General features: G+C 43.7%; 1 protein-coding gene across 1 annotated transcript in view; it reads right to left on the bottom strand.

Annotated features, from left to right (window-relative positions):
- The window catches only part of LOC308146460 (tau-tubulin kinase 1-like), a 190782-nt gene that overhangs the window by 59579 nt on the left and 113334 nt on the right, over positions 1 to 17869 (bottom strand). The window contains exons 7-15 of the mRNA XM_080518287.1: positions 16258 to 16341; positions 15027 to 15092; positions 14647 to 14739; positions 13596 to 13721; positions 13362 to 13516; positions 12517 to 12727; positions 7281 to 7453; positions 2709 to 3049; positions 590 to 771 (exon numbers count right to left, since the gene is read on the bottom strand). Coding sequence (XP_080374413.1) covers positions 590 to 771; positions 2709 to 3049; positions 7281 to 7453; positions 12517 to 12727; positions 13362 to 13516; positions 13596 to 13721; positions 14647 to 14739; positions 15027 to 15092; positions 16258 to 16341 — 1431 coding nt within the window. The remainder of the gene's footprint in view (positions 1 to 589; positions 772 to 2708; positions 3050 to 7280; positions 7454 to 12516; positions 12728 to 13361; positions 13517 to 13595; positions 13722 to 14646; positions 14740 to 15026; positions 15093 to 16257; positions 16342 to 17869) is intronic.

Below are 17869 nucleotides of genomic sequence, written 5' to 3' on the forward strand. Positions count from 1 at the left end.
TGAATTCCCAAGTGTTAGCTGCGTTATTGTCATTTTTAAAGAGCAACATGTTTTAAGGCTAAAGTTGAATTTTATTTGGTGAAAAGTGTTTGAAAACATGTATGTTGTTCAGAAAAGTTCCAAAGCTCTGGTCTGACCTGCCAGGTAGATGAAGACGCTCTCACCTGGGGTTGCTTCTACCTGAGAGCTTCTTGTTAAACCAACATTTTCCTTTCTAACTTGTGGATAATTGCTGGGCTTCCTTTCCTATTTTAATCAGGATATTGTTTGGAGATATGGCAAGATCTTAAAACAAGCACAATTTAAAAAGAATTAAGATGAAGTTAATACAAAAACATAAATCTGACTGTTCCTGATGCTTGTATCTGTGAATGAGATCAGAAAATACTTCAGATTCGGAATGTTTTCATGGATGGATGATGGATGGATGGATGGATGGATGATTCACTGTGACGCTTTCAGTACACTAAACACAGGAACCTGCAGCCAAGCCTCCCGAGCCCCTCTGAGCCCCTCTGAGCTCCTCCAAGGTCCCCCAAGCCCCCGAGCTGAGCCTCCTGAGCTCTCTGATGGTTCTGCTGTCTCTTACCGGTCTGTGAGGCCCAGTGGGGTCCGACTCCCTCCGGCGAGGACGTCCCGACGGCAGCGAGTGGCAGGGCGACTGTGCCGGGCTGCCGCCGCTCCTCCTCGACGCCTCCTCCTCCGTCAGGGTGATCATCCCTCGGCTGCTCTCTCGAGTGTGAGTTTTAGGACGGACCACCAACTCCCCCCCTGCATGGAAAGAAGCCCCACCTCATCAGAATAATCAGATTACCTCCAAAAACAACAATTACACAGTGCTCAAAGCAGGCTGCCTCTGAGGGGACGCCAAACACATCTGGAGGAGAAGCAGGAAAAACCAGATTGTCGGGGACACGTCGTTTCACTGCTGCTGTTATCTTCTGGTTAGGTTAGTCAGGCTGGGCTAAGCTAGACGAGATTAACCTTTACTAGGCCCACAAGTCAGAAATTGCAGAGTTGCAGCAGTAAAGTGGTCCGACTGTGTGTGCGTATGTGTATGAATTAATGTGACGAAATGTACAGCAGTTTCAGATTAACAAATGTATTTACAATTCAGATTCTCGCAGACGAAATCCAAAAGAAGAGAAAAATAGTGACATGCGAATTGGCTGCCGACACTGAAACTGGCATCACTTTAATATTTGGAAACCGTTTTGAGAACACAGATCTTCCACAGCTTTAACTTCAGCCATGAAAGTCATTTTCTCTGTTGACCTACCAAGCTTTGCTTCTTCTGATTAAAGAACTATATAGGTGTCGTCTTGTGACTTTTATAAATGCTGTTGAGTTTTCTTGTGCTCTCTAGATCAGTGTTTTTCAACCTCTTTGAGCCAAGGCACACTTTTTTGGGGGGAAAGATCTGGAGGCACACCACCACCTGAAAATGTTAAAATGTTAAACTCTGTAGCCTCTATTAACAATATAAAGTCTTTCTCATCAAAGTTTTAACCACAGGAATCCAGTAAATCCAGAAAACAAGGACTTTTTTAATAGTGCCTCCGTCAGTGTGAAACCTGGACCTGATGGATGAAGAGCTGAGATCCTGGTTTTCAAAAACTTCTCCATTACTGTCACTGACACAGTACTTTGATACAAGATGGTAGCAGGAGGTGGAGATGAACCACTCTGACGTCTGTCACTTTACATTTCACCGGCAAAGTTCTGTGCTGCCCTCTAGTGGTGAAGAGTATTTATACATCATTACTCTTCAACACACTGCTCTCACAGTCGACAGCGGCTGTGAAACCTAATGTTTTTTAGAAAAAAATGTGAAATTGGATCATTTCCCACGGCACACCTGACGAGATCTGGCGGCACAGTGGTTGAACAACACTGATCTAGGTCATTGAACTCTGATGGAAACAGAGCAGTGATGCATCCATCCAGCAGGAGACACAAGCTACACCATTGATGTTGTACTTTTTCAGACAGCAGAGTAACATTGATGTTTATGCTCAACATCACCATCACCGTCTTCAGATTGGATACAAAAGCTTTCATCATCTTTTGGACGAGTTTAAAAGTGTTTCAGCTTATTTTGCAGCAATTTTCATCATCAGACTAAAAATAAGTTTTTTCTTGTTTTTGTGCTGAATAAATGAGAAGCACCTTTTCTAACATTGAATTCAGATGACCAAGACTTTTTAATTCTTTTAAAGCTCCTTCAGGCTCCGACACCCGCAGTGTAAAACAGAACGCTACCGGAAGTCATTCATCCCAACAGCTGTTAGGACATTTAACAACGTACTGTAAATGTCCTACGTGTACCTTACACCTGCACTGAGTACATCTCTTTACCTATCTACACTGTGTGTACAGAAATGCTGGCAGTTTGCTCTATTTTTAGAGGATTTCTTTCTTTTTTAATCGATTATTGAATTTTTTTTTATTTTTACTTATTCTATTTTTTGTGCTCTTTTTTTGCTCTTGTTAGATATTTACATATGTTTACATATTTTAATTCTTTAATTTGATAAGTTCTTCACCTTTTTACCTTGAGCTGTTGTAAGTTTGTGTTTCCCCCTGGGGAGGAATAAAGCTCTCTGCTCTCTAATGATCCCAAGAATCCTGATATAATGACACGTCTGAAACCATTTCCACTGAATAAAGTTTGTATTTCATTGTACTTCCAAATGAAAGGTGCCTACCTGCACCTCTGAGCCGCCTCCTCTCCTCCTGCTCCTCCAGGGGGCGGAGTTCCTCAGGTTCCTCATCAGTGGTTCCTGATGTGGTTGGGAGAAAGTCCCGGAGCTCCGCTTCTTTGTCGATGATGACCCACTCTTTGCTGTCAAAATCCTCCTCCTCGGCCAGCGGGACAGAGCGTATAAAAGCATTGCTGTGCGCCTCCTGGTCCATGGACGCCACTGACACTTCCTGTCGTCCGCTGACCTGACCATCTCCACGGCAACCAGGGTCAACTGACAGCATCTGAGCGGGCTGGGAGGAGTAGACATGTCGCGATGGAGAGCCAAGAATGTCCATTCTGGACCTGATAGATATGAACAGACGACATGTCAGAAATGTTGAGGGAACGATGAGGAGACAAAGTGGAGACACTGAAGAGATGCTGAGAAAATACTGAATATTGGAAAGTGAACAAATCCTGAGGGACACAGAGGACATTCTGAGTAAACACTGAAGAAACAAAGACGAAATACTCTGGAGACACTGAGGGGAAAAACAGAGTGTTTAATACAATCATTTCTATAATGCATTGCGATGCGAACATGGAAGATCCTGCATCGAAGCAGTGACAAAACAATCAACTGTAACGTACAGTGGTTTGGAGTCTTTAATATTGAAAGAGAATGACTTTACATTTGGATCAGCACAGTGAGCCTGAGCTCAGTCATGAGTTTAACTGATCAGTGGCTCCAGTAGTGCCGAGTGGCGCTCCATGAGACAGCCAAGCCTCTGGGTCTAATCTGCAGTGGTGAACACCCGGGTTGATCTATGGCCCAGGGCCTTTCTGTGTGGAGTTTGCATGTTCTATGTGTGTAGGTGTGTTTCCTCCAGTCGTGCTGGTTTCCTCCCACCCGTTCCAAAAATATGCACTGACCAAGACCCTTGGCCGCAAAACTACCAATAAGGACTTTAAAACTAGAATACAGACTGGGAGTCATGCCATCACAGAGGCCACCATGTTTGCTACTTGCTCATGAGTGGTGGTGCAGCACTCCTTAGCCTCCAGCTGTCTCAGTGGAAGGGAGTCAAGAATCCAGATTCAGAATCAAATCAAATCCGTTGAAAAGCAGATTCAGTTCATCGGCCCAGTTCTTGTTGCGTGATGACTTGGCCTCTGCCGCTCCTGCCCCATGGCCGACACGTTCTGCAGTCCATCCAGACTGGAACGGCTTTGTGGGGCAATGTGTGGGAAGGCTTTTGTTTGGGGTGCCAGCCAGGTATCTCTACTGACATGTAAGATGCTTTAGTCAGTTCGTCTTTCAGTTTAAGATCGTTTATGCAACCCATCAATCTGTTTCTTTTCCCCCACATCAAACATACGTACAACACAATTAAAATATACACCCTACTCATGTAAAATGTCCAAACAAAGCAAACACAGAACACTGATCTCAAATTAATATGTTGTATTAGTCTTCTTTTAACTTAAATAGTCCCAATGAAAATGCAGAAGAAAGGCAGTTCAGTTCAGTTCAATCAAAGAAGAAAATTTACTTCAACGGGAGAAGGAAAGCTTTTCAGGAGCAAATCAAATAATTCGGGAGCAACTCAGAAGTTCATCAATAACACAAAATAAAGTTTCCAACAGAACAGAAATGGTTGAGCACCAGGAACCGATTTAGGTCAGTCTGTCAATCTCCTGTCATGCCTTGCAAAATCCACTCCGTAGGGGGCGCTGTATGCGAAAGGCGGAGGGGAAATTGAATGCAGAAGTGCTCGGAGCATTACGGGAATGAATGTCCTCGTTAACTTGTGATCGCTGATAAAGAAAGGATGGGATTTCTGTAGTGGAATGGTGGAGCTGCAGTGGCTGAATGAAGATGTTGGTGGAAACCTGGCACGGAGGATTTACTTCTCTTTAACGAGCAGCGCTCCAACACCTCCACTTTGCCCTGTGTTCCCTCGACACTGCCAGGTGAGGTGGAGAGTTTAAAAGCAGCGCCTCTCCAAACCCATGTGCTCAGCGTACCAGTCGTGATGAAGGGGCGTGGACAGGCTGGCTGGCACAAGACGTCTCTGCTCCTCCAGCTCCCTCCTGGAACTGTCCTTCCCCTTCCTAATCTTCAGCTGCTCCTCCAGCTCCCTCCTGGAACTGTCCTTCCCCTTCCTAATCTCCAGCTGCTCCTCCAGCTCCCTCCTGGAACTGTCCTTCCCCTTCAGCTGCTCCTCCAGCTTCCTCCTGGAACTGTCCTTCCCCTTCCTAATCTCCAGCTGCTCCTCCAGCTCCCTCCTGGAACTGTCCTTCCCCTTCCTAATCTCCAGCTGCTCCTCCAGCTTCCTCCTGGAACTGTCCTTCCCCTTCCTAATCTCCAGCTGCTCCTCCAGCTTCCTCCTGGAACTGTCCTTCCCCTTCCTAATCTTCAGCTGCTCCTCCAGCTTCCTCCTGGAACTGTCCTTCCCCTTCCTAATCTCCAGCTGCTCCTCCAGCTCCCTCCTGGAACTGTCCTTCCCCTTCAGCTGCTCCTCCAGCTTCCTCCTGGAACTGTCCTTCCCCTTCCTAATCTTCAGCTGCTCCTCCAGCTCCCTCCTGGAACTATCCTTCCCCTTCCTAATCTCCAGCTGCTCCTCCAGCTTCCTCCTGGAACTGTCCTTCCCCTTCAGCTGCTCCTCCAGCTCCCTCCTGGAACTGTCCTTCCCCTTCAGCTGCTCCTCCAGCTTCCTCCTGGAACTGTCCTTCCCCTTCTTAATCTTCAGCTGCTCCTCCAGCTCCCTCCTGGAACTGTCCTTCCCCTTCCTAATCTCCAGCTGCTCCTCCAGCTCCCTCCTGGAACTGTCCTTCCCCTTCAGCTGCTCCTCCAGCTCCCTCCTGGAACTGTCCTTCCCCTTCCTAATCTCCAGCTGCTCCTCCAGCTTCCTCCTGGAACTGTCCTTCCCCTTCCTAATCTCCAGCTGCAGAGGGTCCAGCTCCTCGTCGTTCCCCGATCTTCTTGTTCTGCAGGTCTTTTATCTCAGAGGTCACCCAGGGTTGGTCATTAGGGAAACACTGTACCAGCTTGAAGGCACAGTGTTCTTCACTACACAGATATTGATCAAATCCGTGATGCAGTGGGTCAGACTGTCAAAGTCATCACCATGGAGGCTGCTCACCATGGGGGTGTGGCTTGAGATGAGGTGGACAAGGTTGTGATCTAAGCAACCAGCAGGGGGAAGGGGGATAAAGTGTATATGTCCTTGTTGGTTACATAGAGTAAGAGTGGTTTCTGGACTTCAACTCTGCGTTCAACACATTCATCCCACAGCATCTGTTGAGCAAACTGGTCCCCTTTAGATTCAGCACCTCCAGATGGAACTGGCTGTTTGGCTTCCTCCCAGACAGACCCCAGTCTGAGCGGCTGGCCAACACCTCCTCCCAGACAGACCCCAGTCTGAGCGGCTGGCCAACACCTCCTCCCAGACAGACCCAGTCTGAGCGGCTGGCCAACACCTCCAGTGTCGTCGTCCTGAGTCCGCAGCTTTTCATACTGACGACCCATGACTGCTGCGCCAGGCCCACTGCTGGTGGTCACATGGTGACGTTGGGGGCGACACAACAGTTGTGGGCCTCGTCCGTGACAACAATGACCTGGACTACAGAGAGGAGGTGAAACACCTGGTTGACCGGTGCAGAACCAACAACCTTGTCTTGAACATGTAAAAACCAAAGAGACCATCATGGACTTCCGGAGGTGCCAGCCCAGAGAGAGTAAGCAGCACAAAGGAGACGGACTGTAACAGTGGTCTGGTCCAGGAACCAGGAGACGGATTATACCAGTGGTTCGGGTCCGGGTCGCTCCATCTTGTCTGTCCTGAATGTCAGATGCAGACTAAGAAAAAGAACCCAGGTTTAAAAACTCAGTCAAGACGATTAAAATATTTTGCGAGTCCAATGGCCGAGTTTGAGTCAAGTCTGAGTCAAGTCTGAGTCAAGTCTGAGACAAACACCAAGGAGTCAATAAAAAACCGTCTGGAGTCTGGAGTGCGGACTCCGTACGACAGCCCTGGCTACACGTGATTAAAGAATGAGTGATAAAGTCATCAGTGACTTTTTGACCGTCCTTTCCGTTGAGGGACCAGAGACAGAGTTGGTCCTGGGTGAGCTTTGCTGTACCGTAATCTCCCGCGTTGCCCCTCACTTCAATGACTGGATCAACTCAATGGCGACACAGCGTTGAAAGGGGACAGAAACACTGATTGGTATGGCCTCTGGAACTCTATTAGAACTGATAGAAGTGTGATGTAAAGCCTCTGTGTTGATTGCAGTGATATTGTTTTGTGTTTTGAATTTTCCACGTCTTAATCATACCAAATCATTGCAGATATTCGTTCTTCAGATTTATTTTTACCGTACCCTTTTACATGCTGTTACCTTGGGGATGCGGATGGGGATTTATGTTAATGTTATGTTGTTTCTTGTTCCCGTTTCAAAAATGTTTTAAAGGTCCATAAAAACTTCAATTACAAAAAAAGAGGTTTAAAATACTGGAACATTGTTTGCACAATGGTTTTAGCATTGCACCAATGGGTGATGTTGCCATGTTGTGTGTGGTTCCTGTCACCTCTGTCCATAGGCGTCGGCCCTGCACTCAGCCGCAGACAGACGGTCGGACTCGGGACTGTTGACCCGCCGGTAACGTAAAGACCGACCCTGACCGGTGGGAGATTCAGGGGCTCCACAACGAGCTGAGGACACCACACAGGCCCCTCGGTCCCCCTCCTCCTCTTGAGCCACCTGAGAAATGACAGACGGTCCTGTTTAGAGATTGAAATGAGTTCTTTGGTTGACCCATTAAAGCCTGTGGAAAAACCAGAATGAACAATGTTTGTGTACACATCAGGAATATTTTAGCTCCTGTGCCAATGAAACAGAAAACACGTCTATCTCATCGCAGTCAGTTCAGAGGCCACATACAAATAAGCCTAATCACAAAGGGGCCAGGCCAGAAAATGATAAAAGAATGTCAGAAAAACTTTATTCAAAATAATTTTGTCATGGAACACATGCAGGGCGGCAGCTCCAGGATCTGACTTTGACAGCGCCAGTCTACATCGTCATGTGACACAGGAAGCTCAGTCCCATTTCACCTTCTCGCTCACAGGTGTGTGCGTGTGCTTTGTCGGCATGATTTCCACTGCTTTGGAGTTGTTGCTGCTTGTCGCCTGTCGCCTGCGGTCGGAGCTGCGAGTCCTCTCATTTTCCAAGGGCTGCACAAACTGCGCTTCTATGCAGTTTTCATTAGAGCTGAGTGGCATACTACACCTGTTGAGTCCATCGATTGTGTTTTTCACTGATGCTTTGTGCTTGGGAGATTTCATGGTACTTTATTTGAAGCCACAATCCGGCTGGTTTGAGTGATTAAATGCCGTGTTTGTTGTGTTTATCACATGTTTTTCATTATACAGGTGCTTTCAGTTTGAATAGTTTTTCTACGGCTGCACGCTTGTTTTCATATATTGCGACAGTGGTCTACTTGTATTAGATCTGTTACTGAGCAGGTTACGAACCGCTAGCTACCACTCTTCTCGACCCAGTTCGTGACACAGTGGTCAGCGTTGTAAAAAAGAAAAAGCAGCGCTCAACATGCATGATTGGAGTCACTACTGGAGTCTGATGGCTGTGTAATTGGCACTACAACAATTCTAACACATCTTTGTGCAAGACATGTTTTGGTGGGGTCCTACAACACCAGTGTGGTATTTCACATCAAGTACCAGGGGAGAACCAGGCCTGTGAGCTTATTGAGGTTGGCCACTGAGATCCTGACTTGGGCAGCACCACATCTGGCCAGTCTGAGAGCCATGCACACACCAGGAGTGCAGAATGTTGTCACTGTGGCCAGGGGAGTGGAGGCTTCAGACCAGGTTTGGCAGATCTACGGCAGGGCAGAAGGTGACCTTATTGCTTCCACGCATTGTCCTCTGTGGTGTTCCCCTCAAAGACAAGGTCAGTTCTCTCGGTCTGGACGTAGTAACACCCAGCTGGCCCAGAACTGTACTATATGGCTACCTCCTCAGTCTACAGTGAGGATGTAGCGTTGAACATCTCAAATGCTAATGCTCCATCGACATGGAGATTGTACACACAGGAGGAAAGTGTTCCTCCACTGGTGCCAGGACCGTGGGTTGGACGTTGCTGGGATCTCACAAGACCACAGACAGTTTGTTCATTTCTGGGGAAAGACAATTTTAATTTGTCATGACACACAATCATGACATATGAATTTAGACCCAGGAATGTGATTGACCATCACATCCAGTGGGGGGGCCTTTGTCCTCCCCCACTTCCTACTCAAAAGACACTTCCCCCATGTTCTCAGCCAGTCACTGATTTGGTGAAGCTCCCAGGATTCCACACCTTCGAATCCACAACCTTCACCAAAGGCCTTTGGAGAGAGTCTCTCAAAAAAACGTTTTGCTCCTGTTCTTCAATGGAGGAGGAGGTTGCTGGAGGCAGCTCACCCAGCGTTAGCATACAGCTAACACCAGAGGCCTGCCACAAGAGGCCTCCACTCCACCACTTGATCTCAACCAGCAGGAAAACCATCACAGACCTGAGTGACCAGCTCCTCAGTCTGGACAAAAGGAACAACCAGGAGCTGCAAAGAAGGACTCCTGAAACATCAACTCCATCTTCTTCTCCTCAGCCTGCAGAACCAGCAACCACAGTTAGCAGGAGGTGCTAACTACAGGAGAAGACACCAGCTTCCCTCCAGCAGGACAACAACTGAACTCCTTCAAGGAAGTGGGAACAACAACTGGGCTTTACCTGAGATTAGTTAAACTTGATGCTATGATAGAACTGTTTAACTTTATGAAGATGTGTTGGTTCTGTTACAGTGATTGAGTTCTATAGATAATGATATTAGGAGCAGTGATCAACCTGTAAACCAATGTTAGCTCTGCCACAGACACAGGGTCTGCATGCTAATCTTTGCTTTACTAACTAGTTAACTCACAATCCTACATATATCACATCAAAGACAACATCACACAGTAACTGAACACCATCTGACGACTCCTGACGTTTTACAAAACAAGTCTCATCCACATCAAGTCCTTCTAGAAATGGTCCTTTAGCAGAGACACACAGGAAGCAGACGCTAAAGACTAGCTTCCATGTTCCATTGTTCTCCAGCACATGGTGGAGACCCAGGACAGACTTCCTGTTCTCTGATAACAAACATTTGGAATGTAGCTTCTCGTGTTCCGCCATCTTGTTTTGTAGTTCCATCACACGTCTCACACACACACTCCCTCCAACTCTCTCTCTCTCTTTCTCTCTCCACACACACACACACACACACACACACCCAGCTGTATATAGGTAGTTAGAATCTGTGTTTTATTTGTTTTCATTGTTAATAAATATAATTTTTGGAATCATACTTGCTGTTTTATTAATGAGCACAACAGTGAATGAAATGTCGACTCTTCTGTGTCAAGAACTCCAAAATCCTTCAAGCTTTACTGTTAATTCTGGTAATTGTAATTAATTTAACTATTAATTCAAATTCCTGATTAACTGTTTAGTATATCTTATGAGACTGATAGAACTGAATTGGCTATCATTTCTTGTTAAGACAGGTGGTGCTCCGAGGTTCTGATACAGATCAGATTACATTTCAATAACATTATTAATAACTATCTTTGATCATTATTAATCATTATCGATAGCCAACCACAACATAAATAGTGATCCATATGAGGTAGTAAATCCCTACATAATGGCCCCAACATAATGGTGCCCCGTGTCCGGGCTACATAATGGTCCCAACACAGTTCTGTACATTTTTGAACAGCTTTCAACTCCTCCAATCTTCAACCGATTTTGACAATTCACACATCAAACTGTGTCGCTCTTTGAGGACAGTGTTGCTATGTATTAGCTTGTAGAAATATTTTAAACTTTTTGAAATATTTCAACTGTTTCCCCATGTTAAGGGGTGGGGAAATATTTCTGCAGCATATAACTCGTCAAACCTTAACCAATTTACACCATTCAACTGTTAAACCATTCAACTATGTAAACTTATTTGAAAACTTCTTTCAAATTTAAAAAATCTTTTCAACCTTTTAAAATATTTAAACTTTTCAAAATGAATATCAACATTGAAGTGGATGGGGAAATGTTCCATTTTCTACAGCATATAACTCTTTCAAACCTTAACCAATTTAAACCATTCCACTTTTAAACCATTTAAGTTTTTAAACTTTTTTGAAAGCTTCTTTCAAATTTTTTAAATCTTTTAAACTTTTAAAAACATTTCAACTTTTCAAAATGATTTTAACGTGCTCCTCCTCCTCCAATCTTTAACCGATTTGAACCATTCACATATCAAACTGTGCAGCTTCTTTAGGACATTGGTTCTGTGTTTTAGCAAGTTGAAATCTTTTCAATCTTTTAAAATATTGAAACTTTTGTGCAACTGCTTTCCCCATGTTAACAGATGGGGAAATGTTTCACTTTCTCAGCATATAACTTCTTCAAACCTTAACCGAGTTAAACCATTAAACTTTTAAACCATTAGTAGAGCAGTTGTTTCCCAATTGAGAGGTTGTAGGTTCGATTCCCATATCTGCCATCTGTGAATGTGTGTGAATGAGTAAATGTGATGAGTTATGTAGAGCACTTTGGGCTCCTCAAACACCTATCAAGCGCTTTTAAAACAAAATCTCATGTGTCAACTTTTGACATTTTATTAAACAGGAAAATGCATAACAGTTTGCTTGAAGCATTCACACTTGCAGTTTCATCTGTAAATGCATTAAAACTAGTAGTTATACATCATCCAATGCTTAAAGCACCGCCTCTGAAATAGAACATTAGTTCCATACGTAACGTTTGTTCTCCCAAATAACAGTGCTCTTTCTCTTGGCCCTAATTCACACCAGCTGATTGACTGTTTGTTCAGTAAATTTGTACTTTATATGAATTACTAGTACTCAATATAATGAGAATGAATTCTTTGTAAGTTGTGGTGGATTCCTGCATGTTTGTGTTGAACACTGCTCACAGCTGCGCTCACAGGAAGACATTTGGACTGGAACTACCTTGTGACGTCTCCAAGGTCTTTGGCCAGAAGATCAGCTCATCATGAACATTCCTATCAACGTTGCTCACACAGAAGATTCACTCTCACTTGCCTGTGAACCAGTTTGAACCAGCTTGATTGTATCTCTGCTGCTTCATGAAAATGGAACGCCTACTTCAAGTGTTTCAATCAAACTGGGCAGTGGAGAGAAAGAACTTTGCAGATCAATGAACGAGCTGTGAGGTGAACTCATTTCTCTGTTATTTGTTTTGACTGTCATTGCTCTCGATACTGTGGTTTGACTCTTTTCTCTCATTCTTTCAGGTTTTGTTGGTTTGTTGGCTCGGTGGTTTCTGGCCCTGCTTCCTGGGACATTAACTTCTGTCCTGTTGTCACAAGTTCTGCAAAATTATTGTAATGAAATTCAATCTGTTTTCAACACAGATTGTTTTATAGAGTAAATAAAACAAATAAAACAAATAAAAATAAAAAAAACACCTTTGATGCAGCAACCTGCAGTTTGACTTGAATAAAAAAGCTGCTTGTTGAGGTCCGGTTGACATGATGAACTGACTTTGACTCTTCCAGGGTGGTAATTATTGTTGCTCTAATTTCTACTGACTCCCTGTGGTGCTCCTGTGGTACTGCATGTTTCACAAAGCTTTAACGTTGGGCCTGTGTCAGTGTTGTTGAGCCCTCGCAGGGCGCTTTCAGCCCACAGGCCACATGGTTGCCACTCTGATCAAACTGTGAAGCACTGCACCTTGTTGAGGCTGATCCTGAGTCGGTTACGGTTGAAGTCCGTGTCGTCCCAGGCCTCCCCACCCTCTCCTGCAGGCTGGGCGCTGCTCTCCACGGGAACACGGCTCGGAAGGGCCGGGGGGGCGTTCTCCTGATCACTGAAGTGTTCATCCTGCAGAACATCGTCAGTGTTCTCCCTCTGGAGGTCTCCGGGGACTGGCGTCACGATGGCTCTGTGGACACAGCAGACGTGTTAGAAACTCAGCACACAAAGACCAACTCTGATCCTCACTAGAAAACAATAGAATTCTTAGGCCCCAGTTTTAGTTGTTGATGTACATCTGTAATACGCCGTCAATACCTTTCTGAAGGAAATTCGTCATTACACTCACACTAACATGTATTTTCAGCACTTAAGTTTATTGGAATGTCATGGAACAACATCATGAACAAGATCCTTTTCATACATTCCATTTCACGGCATCTCAGTTCGCTCTGGAAAAATGATCTATGATCGGTTTCACAACATTTCAGACTGTTCTCATGGCTTTCTTTCAAAAGGTCTGGCTTTTTTCCGTGCTGGATTGGTCAAATGTTGATATTTTGGCCTGAGCTGCTGCAATGCCATCTTTGATATCCCAGAAACTCTTGCTCGCTAATTTCTGAAGATGACCTCAGTTAGCATAACATACACACAGATTGATGGCCACAAATTCTAGTTTGTTTGCAAACAAATCAACTTTGTGTGATCCCTTTTAGGCAGTGGGAGGTTGGATGAAACCTTTTAGGGAAGAATATTAGAAAGACGTTCTCTGGTAGTGTCTTTAAATGGTGAATGTGTACAAAGTGTGGGAGTTTGGCTCTTACCCCACCATGGCCGCGGTGGGCCGGGTGTTGTGCTGTGGTTGAGTGGTTGCAGTGGTCGACAGAGTGACATCACTTCCTCCTTTCTCCCAGTCGAAAGGCTCGTTCTCTGTGATGATTCGCTCCTTCATACTATTCTCAAACACTGACATCAGCAGCTGCACCCACAGAGCAAAGAGAAGGTGATCAGAGAGACATGGGGGCTGCAGCATAGCTAGCATTCTACACCTCCACTACCTGGTAGTCTGGTTTGGTGTAGTAGTCCAGGGCCAGGACATGGTCCAAGAAGATATTAAACTCTGAAGGCATGTGTTTGAGCAGCATCCGATGATCATAACGCTCCTTAATCTGACCAACTTGTTCCTACAAAACACACAAAGAATCCCTCTGAAGATTCACACCGTCACAGAACCATTGAACGCCTTCAAAGACACGACCAACAAAGACCTCCTAGACGTCTAACAGATTCCAGCTGTTTCACAGTTTTACTATTTGAAAATGGTTTTGGAAGCTTTCGCTGTCAGATGTCTCCACATTTTTAGTATTATCTTTCACCGTTTCTGAGGCTGACAATTCTACATTTATCAGCTGCAGAGAAAGCCAAATGCAGATTTTAGACAAACTTTTCAATATAGGGGTTACAATTGCCTTCTCGAGTCTCTATACTGTGCAATAGAAATGGAAAAAAAAAAAAAAAGATTTCCCATATAATTCCCGGAAAGCTTGATGGAACACGAGAGGGGATGCAGATCTGCAGGTTCCATTTGTATAATGTGCTTCCAGTGCACAGCTGCTTCATCACACCAATCAAGGTTGTTGGAGACTACATGTAACTGAGCAAAAGTATTTGATTTAACATTCATTGTAAGTGAATGACCTGACTTTGGCAATGAATAATAACTGTTGGTGGCCTCTTGGTGTTTTTCAGTATACTTTTTACTGACATAATCACAGATTAATGAACAAGAGCAATCAGAGATTTCTGATGTCTGCCGAATGTTGACCTGGAAAAAATACAAAATTCCAGATCACCTCTAAACTTTAATGGAATCTTACATGGCCTAATATCTATCCGTGGTGAAAATGTGGACAAAATCTGTGCAGCAGTTTTGACATAATCTTGCTCACAGACAGACAGACAGACCAAAAAATATACACCAATGATTTTACTCCGACCTTGGAGGAAGTAATAAAGGCTACTAACCTGTAAGGTTCTAAATATTTCAGAACAAATCTCACATATGTGAACAGGTGATGTTTGAGTTCAGGCTTGGTTGAAGTGTCTGACCTTGTCTTTAATCTTCCTCCATGGTAACTGTCCAACAGCAAACTCCACCAGCATGTAAAACAAGGACCACAGGTCATCGTGTCGGCCCATCTCCTGATCAAACACAACCAGAGGGGCAACATCAGGATTCACCTGTCAATTCCACATTTTTCCCAAACTAACAACATAAGTCATCCTTTTTAGGGCAGGTGTTCAAAGACCTTTATTGCATAAACACCTCAAACTGCTGAGAAATTATGCCAATGACGAGTGGGAAATGAATCATCTCCACAAAGATTTTCCTTTGTGGCCTTGTCTTTGAACATGGACTCATTTCACCAAAAAAGTTAACAAAACAGTGTCAGAAGTAAGAAATGTATCCATGTCATTGAAGAACTGACCTTGTTTTTATGAGCGTTGACTGAAGCGTAGCGCACCGTCCCTCTGAATCCAGCCACCGTCCTCGGCTGGACACGGGACAAAGTCAAGTTAGTCACAGTGCTTTCATATCACAGAGGCCCAATCTGGCCTGCAAGGAGAGTCAACCAGCCTACATGATGACTGTGTCAAGTCTAGAAGGTTCAATCAAATAGACACAAATGTTTAACCCTCTATGGTACGAATCACAATGTTGCCTCATGTCAACACATGGGTTAGGGTTAGGGTTATCCACACGGATACAAATTATCCATGTAATTCTTTACATTTTAAGCAAATGACTGTACAAAAGAAAAAGCAGGAAGCTGACACTGATTCTCAAGTCTGATTTCTACCCTCTGATTTATTAAAGGGGCAGAAAATGAAGCTAAAATGCATAAATGGAAAACGTGTGAGATATAAACAAATGAGACAAAATTGTCTGTAATAGTCAAACTTTGCTGTAAAGAGAAAATCCATAGCCTGAATTTTACTTTACTGGAGATCAACATCATATTCATCCTTGTTAAATTGTAAATTTCAAATCTAAATGACAATGAATTGTATGTCTTAGAACCTTATAATCCCATCAACACACAGTAAGTTCATCTCCAGCTGATTGCAGAAAGGTTTGTTGCTCCCTTGGTTTTTTTCATTAACTTCATTCATTAATTTCAAGCTTCCACTGTTCAATTGACAAATAAATTGCATTAAACATTCAAAAGGTAAAAGTATTCTATTATTAGTGTGTCAACATCTTTCCCAGAGAAAAAAAAGGCAGAGAAATTTAGTTTTTTGACTTTTTTGAAAAGCAAAATAAAAACTCATCTTTGTTCAATGTGACAAGTGTTCCATGGTTAAATGGAGGCATTGTGAAGATGAAGTACCATAGAAGGTTAAAAACTAAAATGTTTAAAGCAGGCTTCTAGGTTTTCTGTCAAATTCTGTCTATTGATATTTGCCCTCCATGTCAGATATATTTCTTCAAACTTTATAGTCGATTGTGGAATATGTGACTGTGTGGTGGACAGAAACTAAATAATAGAATTCTATTTGTCCCAAACAGTAAAACTGCTGAACAAATGGATAAAGTTGTAAAACCTAGAGTGAAAGCAAAAATGTTGGATGGTGACTAAATATTTGTTCCTTTCATATAAGAGTCATTTCAGTTTTGAGTTGGAGAAGTAGCCCCTTTGTCACTATCGAGCCACTCACATCCTTGGGCAACCATGGTGATGATGAAGGCATGCAGGTCAAAATCATAAGTCCAAAGGAACTGTAAGAAACACAAAAACAAGACTACAACGTAAAAGAGAAAATAAAATACAACAAGGGATGAAAAATCTAACAGAAACATCACAGAACGTAAATCATTGATAAATGTACAAATGGAAGATGATCAATATGGACTCAGCAACACACTCAACGTTACAGAAATCCAATGGTCAGGTTTGTGCAGAATACAGTTTACAATAAAATCCGATTTTGAAATGGCATATGGGTAGAAAACCTTCATATTTGATCAAAAGGGATTTATGTTTAATCATGTCTACTGAAATCATTTAGAGCTACAGAATGAATCGTTTGCTCTGATGTGATGATAATGATTGAATGTGTAGAGTCATTAAACAAAACAATATTCAACAATCAAATGAGCAGTTTTAAAGTGTGAGTGTTCTCGTGGTGCTCACCTTCAGCCTTCCACACACTGGGTGATTTGAACAATCTCATAAGTCACAGACTGTACAATGAAAACCACAGCCGAGGGGTTCCGATCATGTAACAACACATGATCACGTCCTAAACCAACATGACCATTGTGAGATCGATGCGTCTGGGAAGGAATCCCCACACAAAAGGAGCAGGAGGACAATATGGACGCAGTCATGGCTCAGAGACAGAGACGCCAACCTGAATGGTATTTTGCAAGTGGGTCTTAAAGCAAATATTTGCTAGCATCTATTAGCATTTCATGTTATGACCTTTCATTTTCCAATAACACACATTCCATGGAAACAAAACAACTGGCTGCAGGTCCCAGAAGCAGCTACAATCGCCCCAGAGAGTGGACACGCTCTGATATATATTGTAGGCTCATGACTATGACGTCAGCCATCCCTGACCCAGGGTCACGGTGCGACGTTACGCCCGCCAATTAGCGCCATGACCAAACATTTGTCAATCTTTCGTCTGCGATGGCCAAAAATCGCACGTTCTGGTGAAGGCTTTACAGAACTCAGACCACATTGAGACCTCCAGCACACCAATTCCAATGCCGAGAGGGAATTCAGAACATTCCTAGACCAAAGACTAGATGCTTCGCCTAAAGCTGTTGGTAGCATACTGTTGGTCAGAGAGAATAAGTTCGGAGAATGCATCATTTACAAAACTGTTACTGTTAGGAGCTAAAGAGCAGCCATAGTGTGACCATGACAAAGGTTTGACACAGTCACCTGGGATTTGCTGAGAACAGAAAGAGAACCATCAATGCCAACACCAATGACAGTTACATTGTGTGGCAAGCAATGTGGAGGATTAACAAATGAATGTAAGCTTTTCCCTTCATACCAACTGCAGTCAAAATAGACTTTTATTGTGACACAATCAGGAACACCATGGCAGGACGACATGACACACAAAACCATCCTCACTCCTGGTTGCCAACTTCCAAACATGAAACTAAACTAAACTAGATCAACTAACGACACGAAGAAAGCAACCAGAACACAACACAACCATTACCAACACTAATAAGCCTAATATAACCCAAATAAAGACATTTAAACTCCACCAAACCAACTCCCATAATGCATTGCAAAGAGCAGCT

The sequence above is a fragment of the Blennius ocellaris genome, assembly GCF_963422515.1.
Source record: "Blennius ocellaris genome assembly, chromosome: 3".
Taxonomy (NCBI): Eukaryota; Metazoa; Chordata; class Actinopteri; order Blenniiformes; family Blenniidae; genus Blennius; species Blennius ocellaris.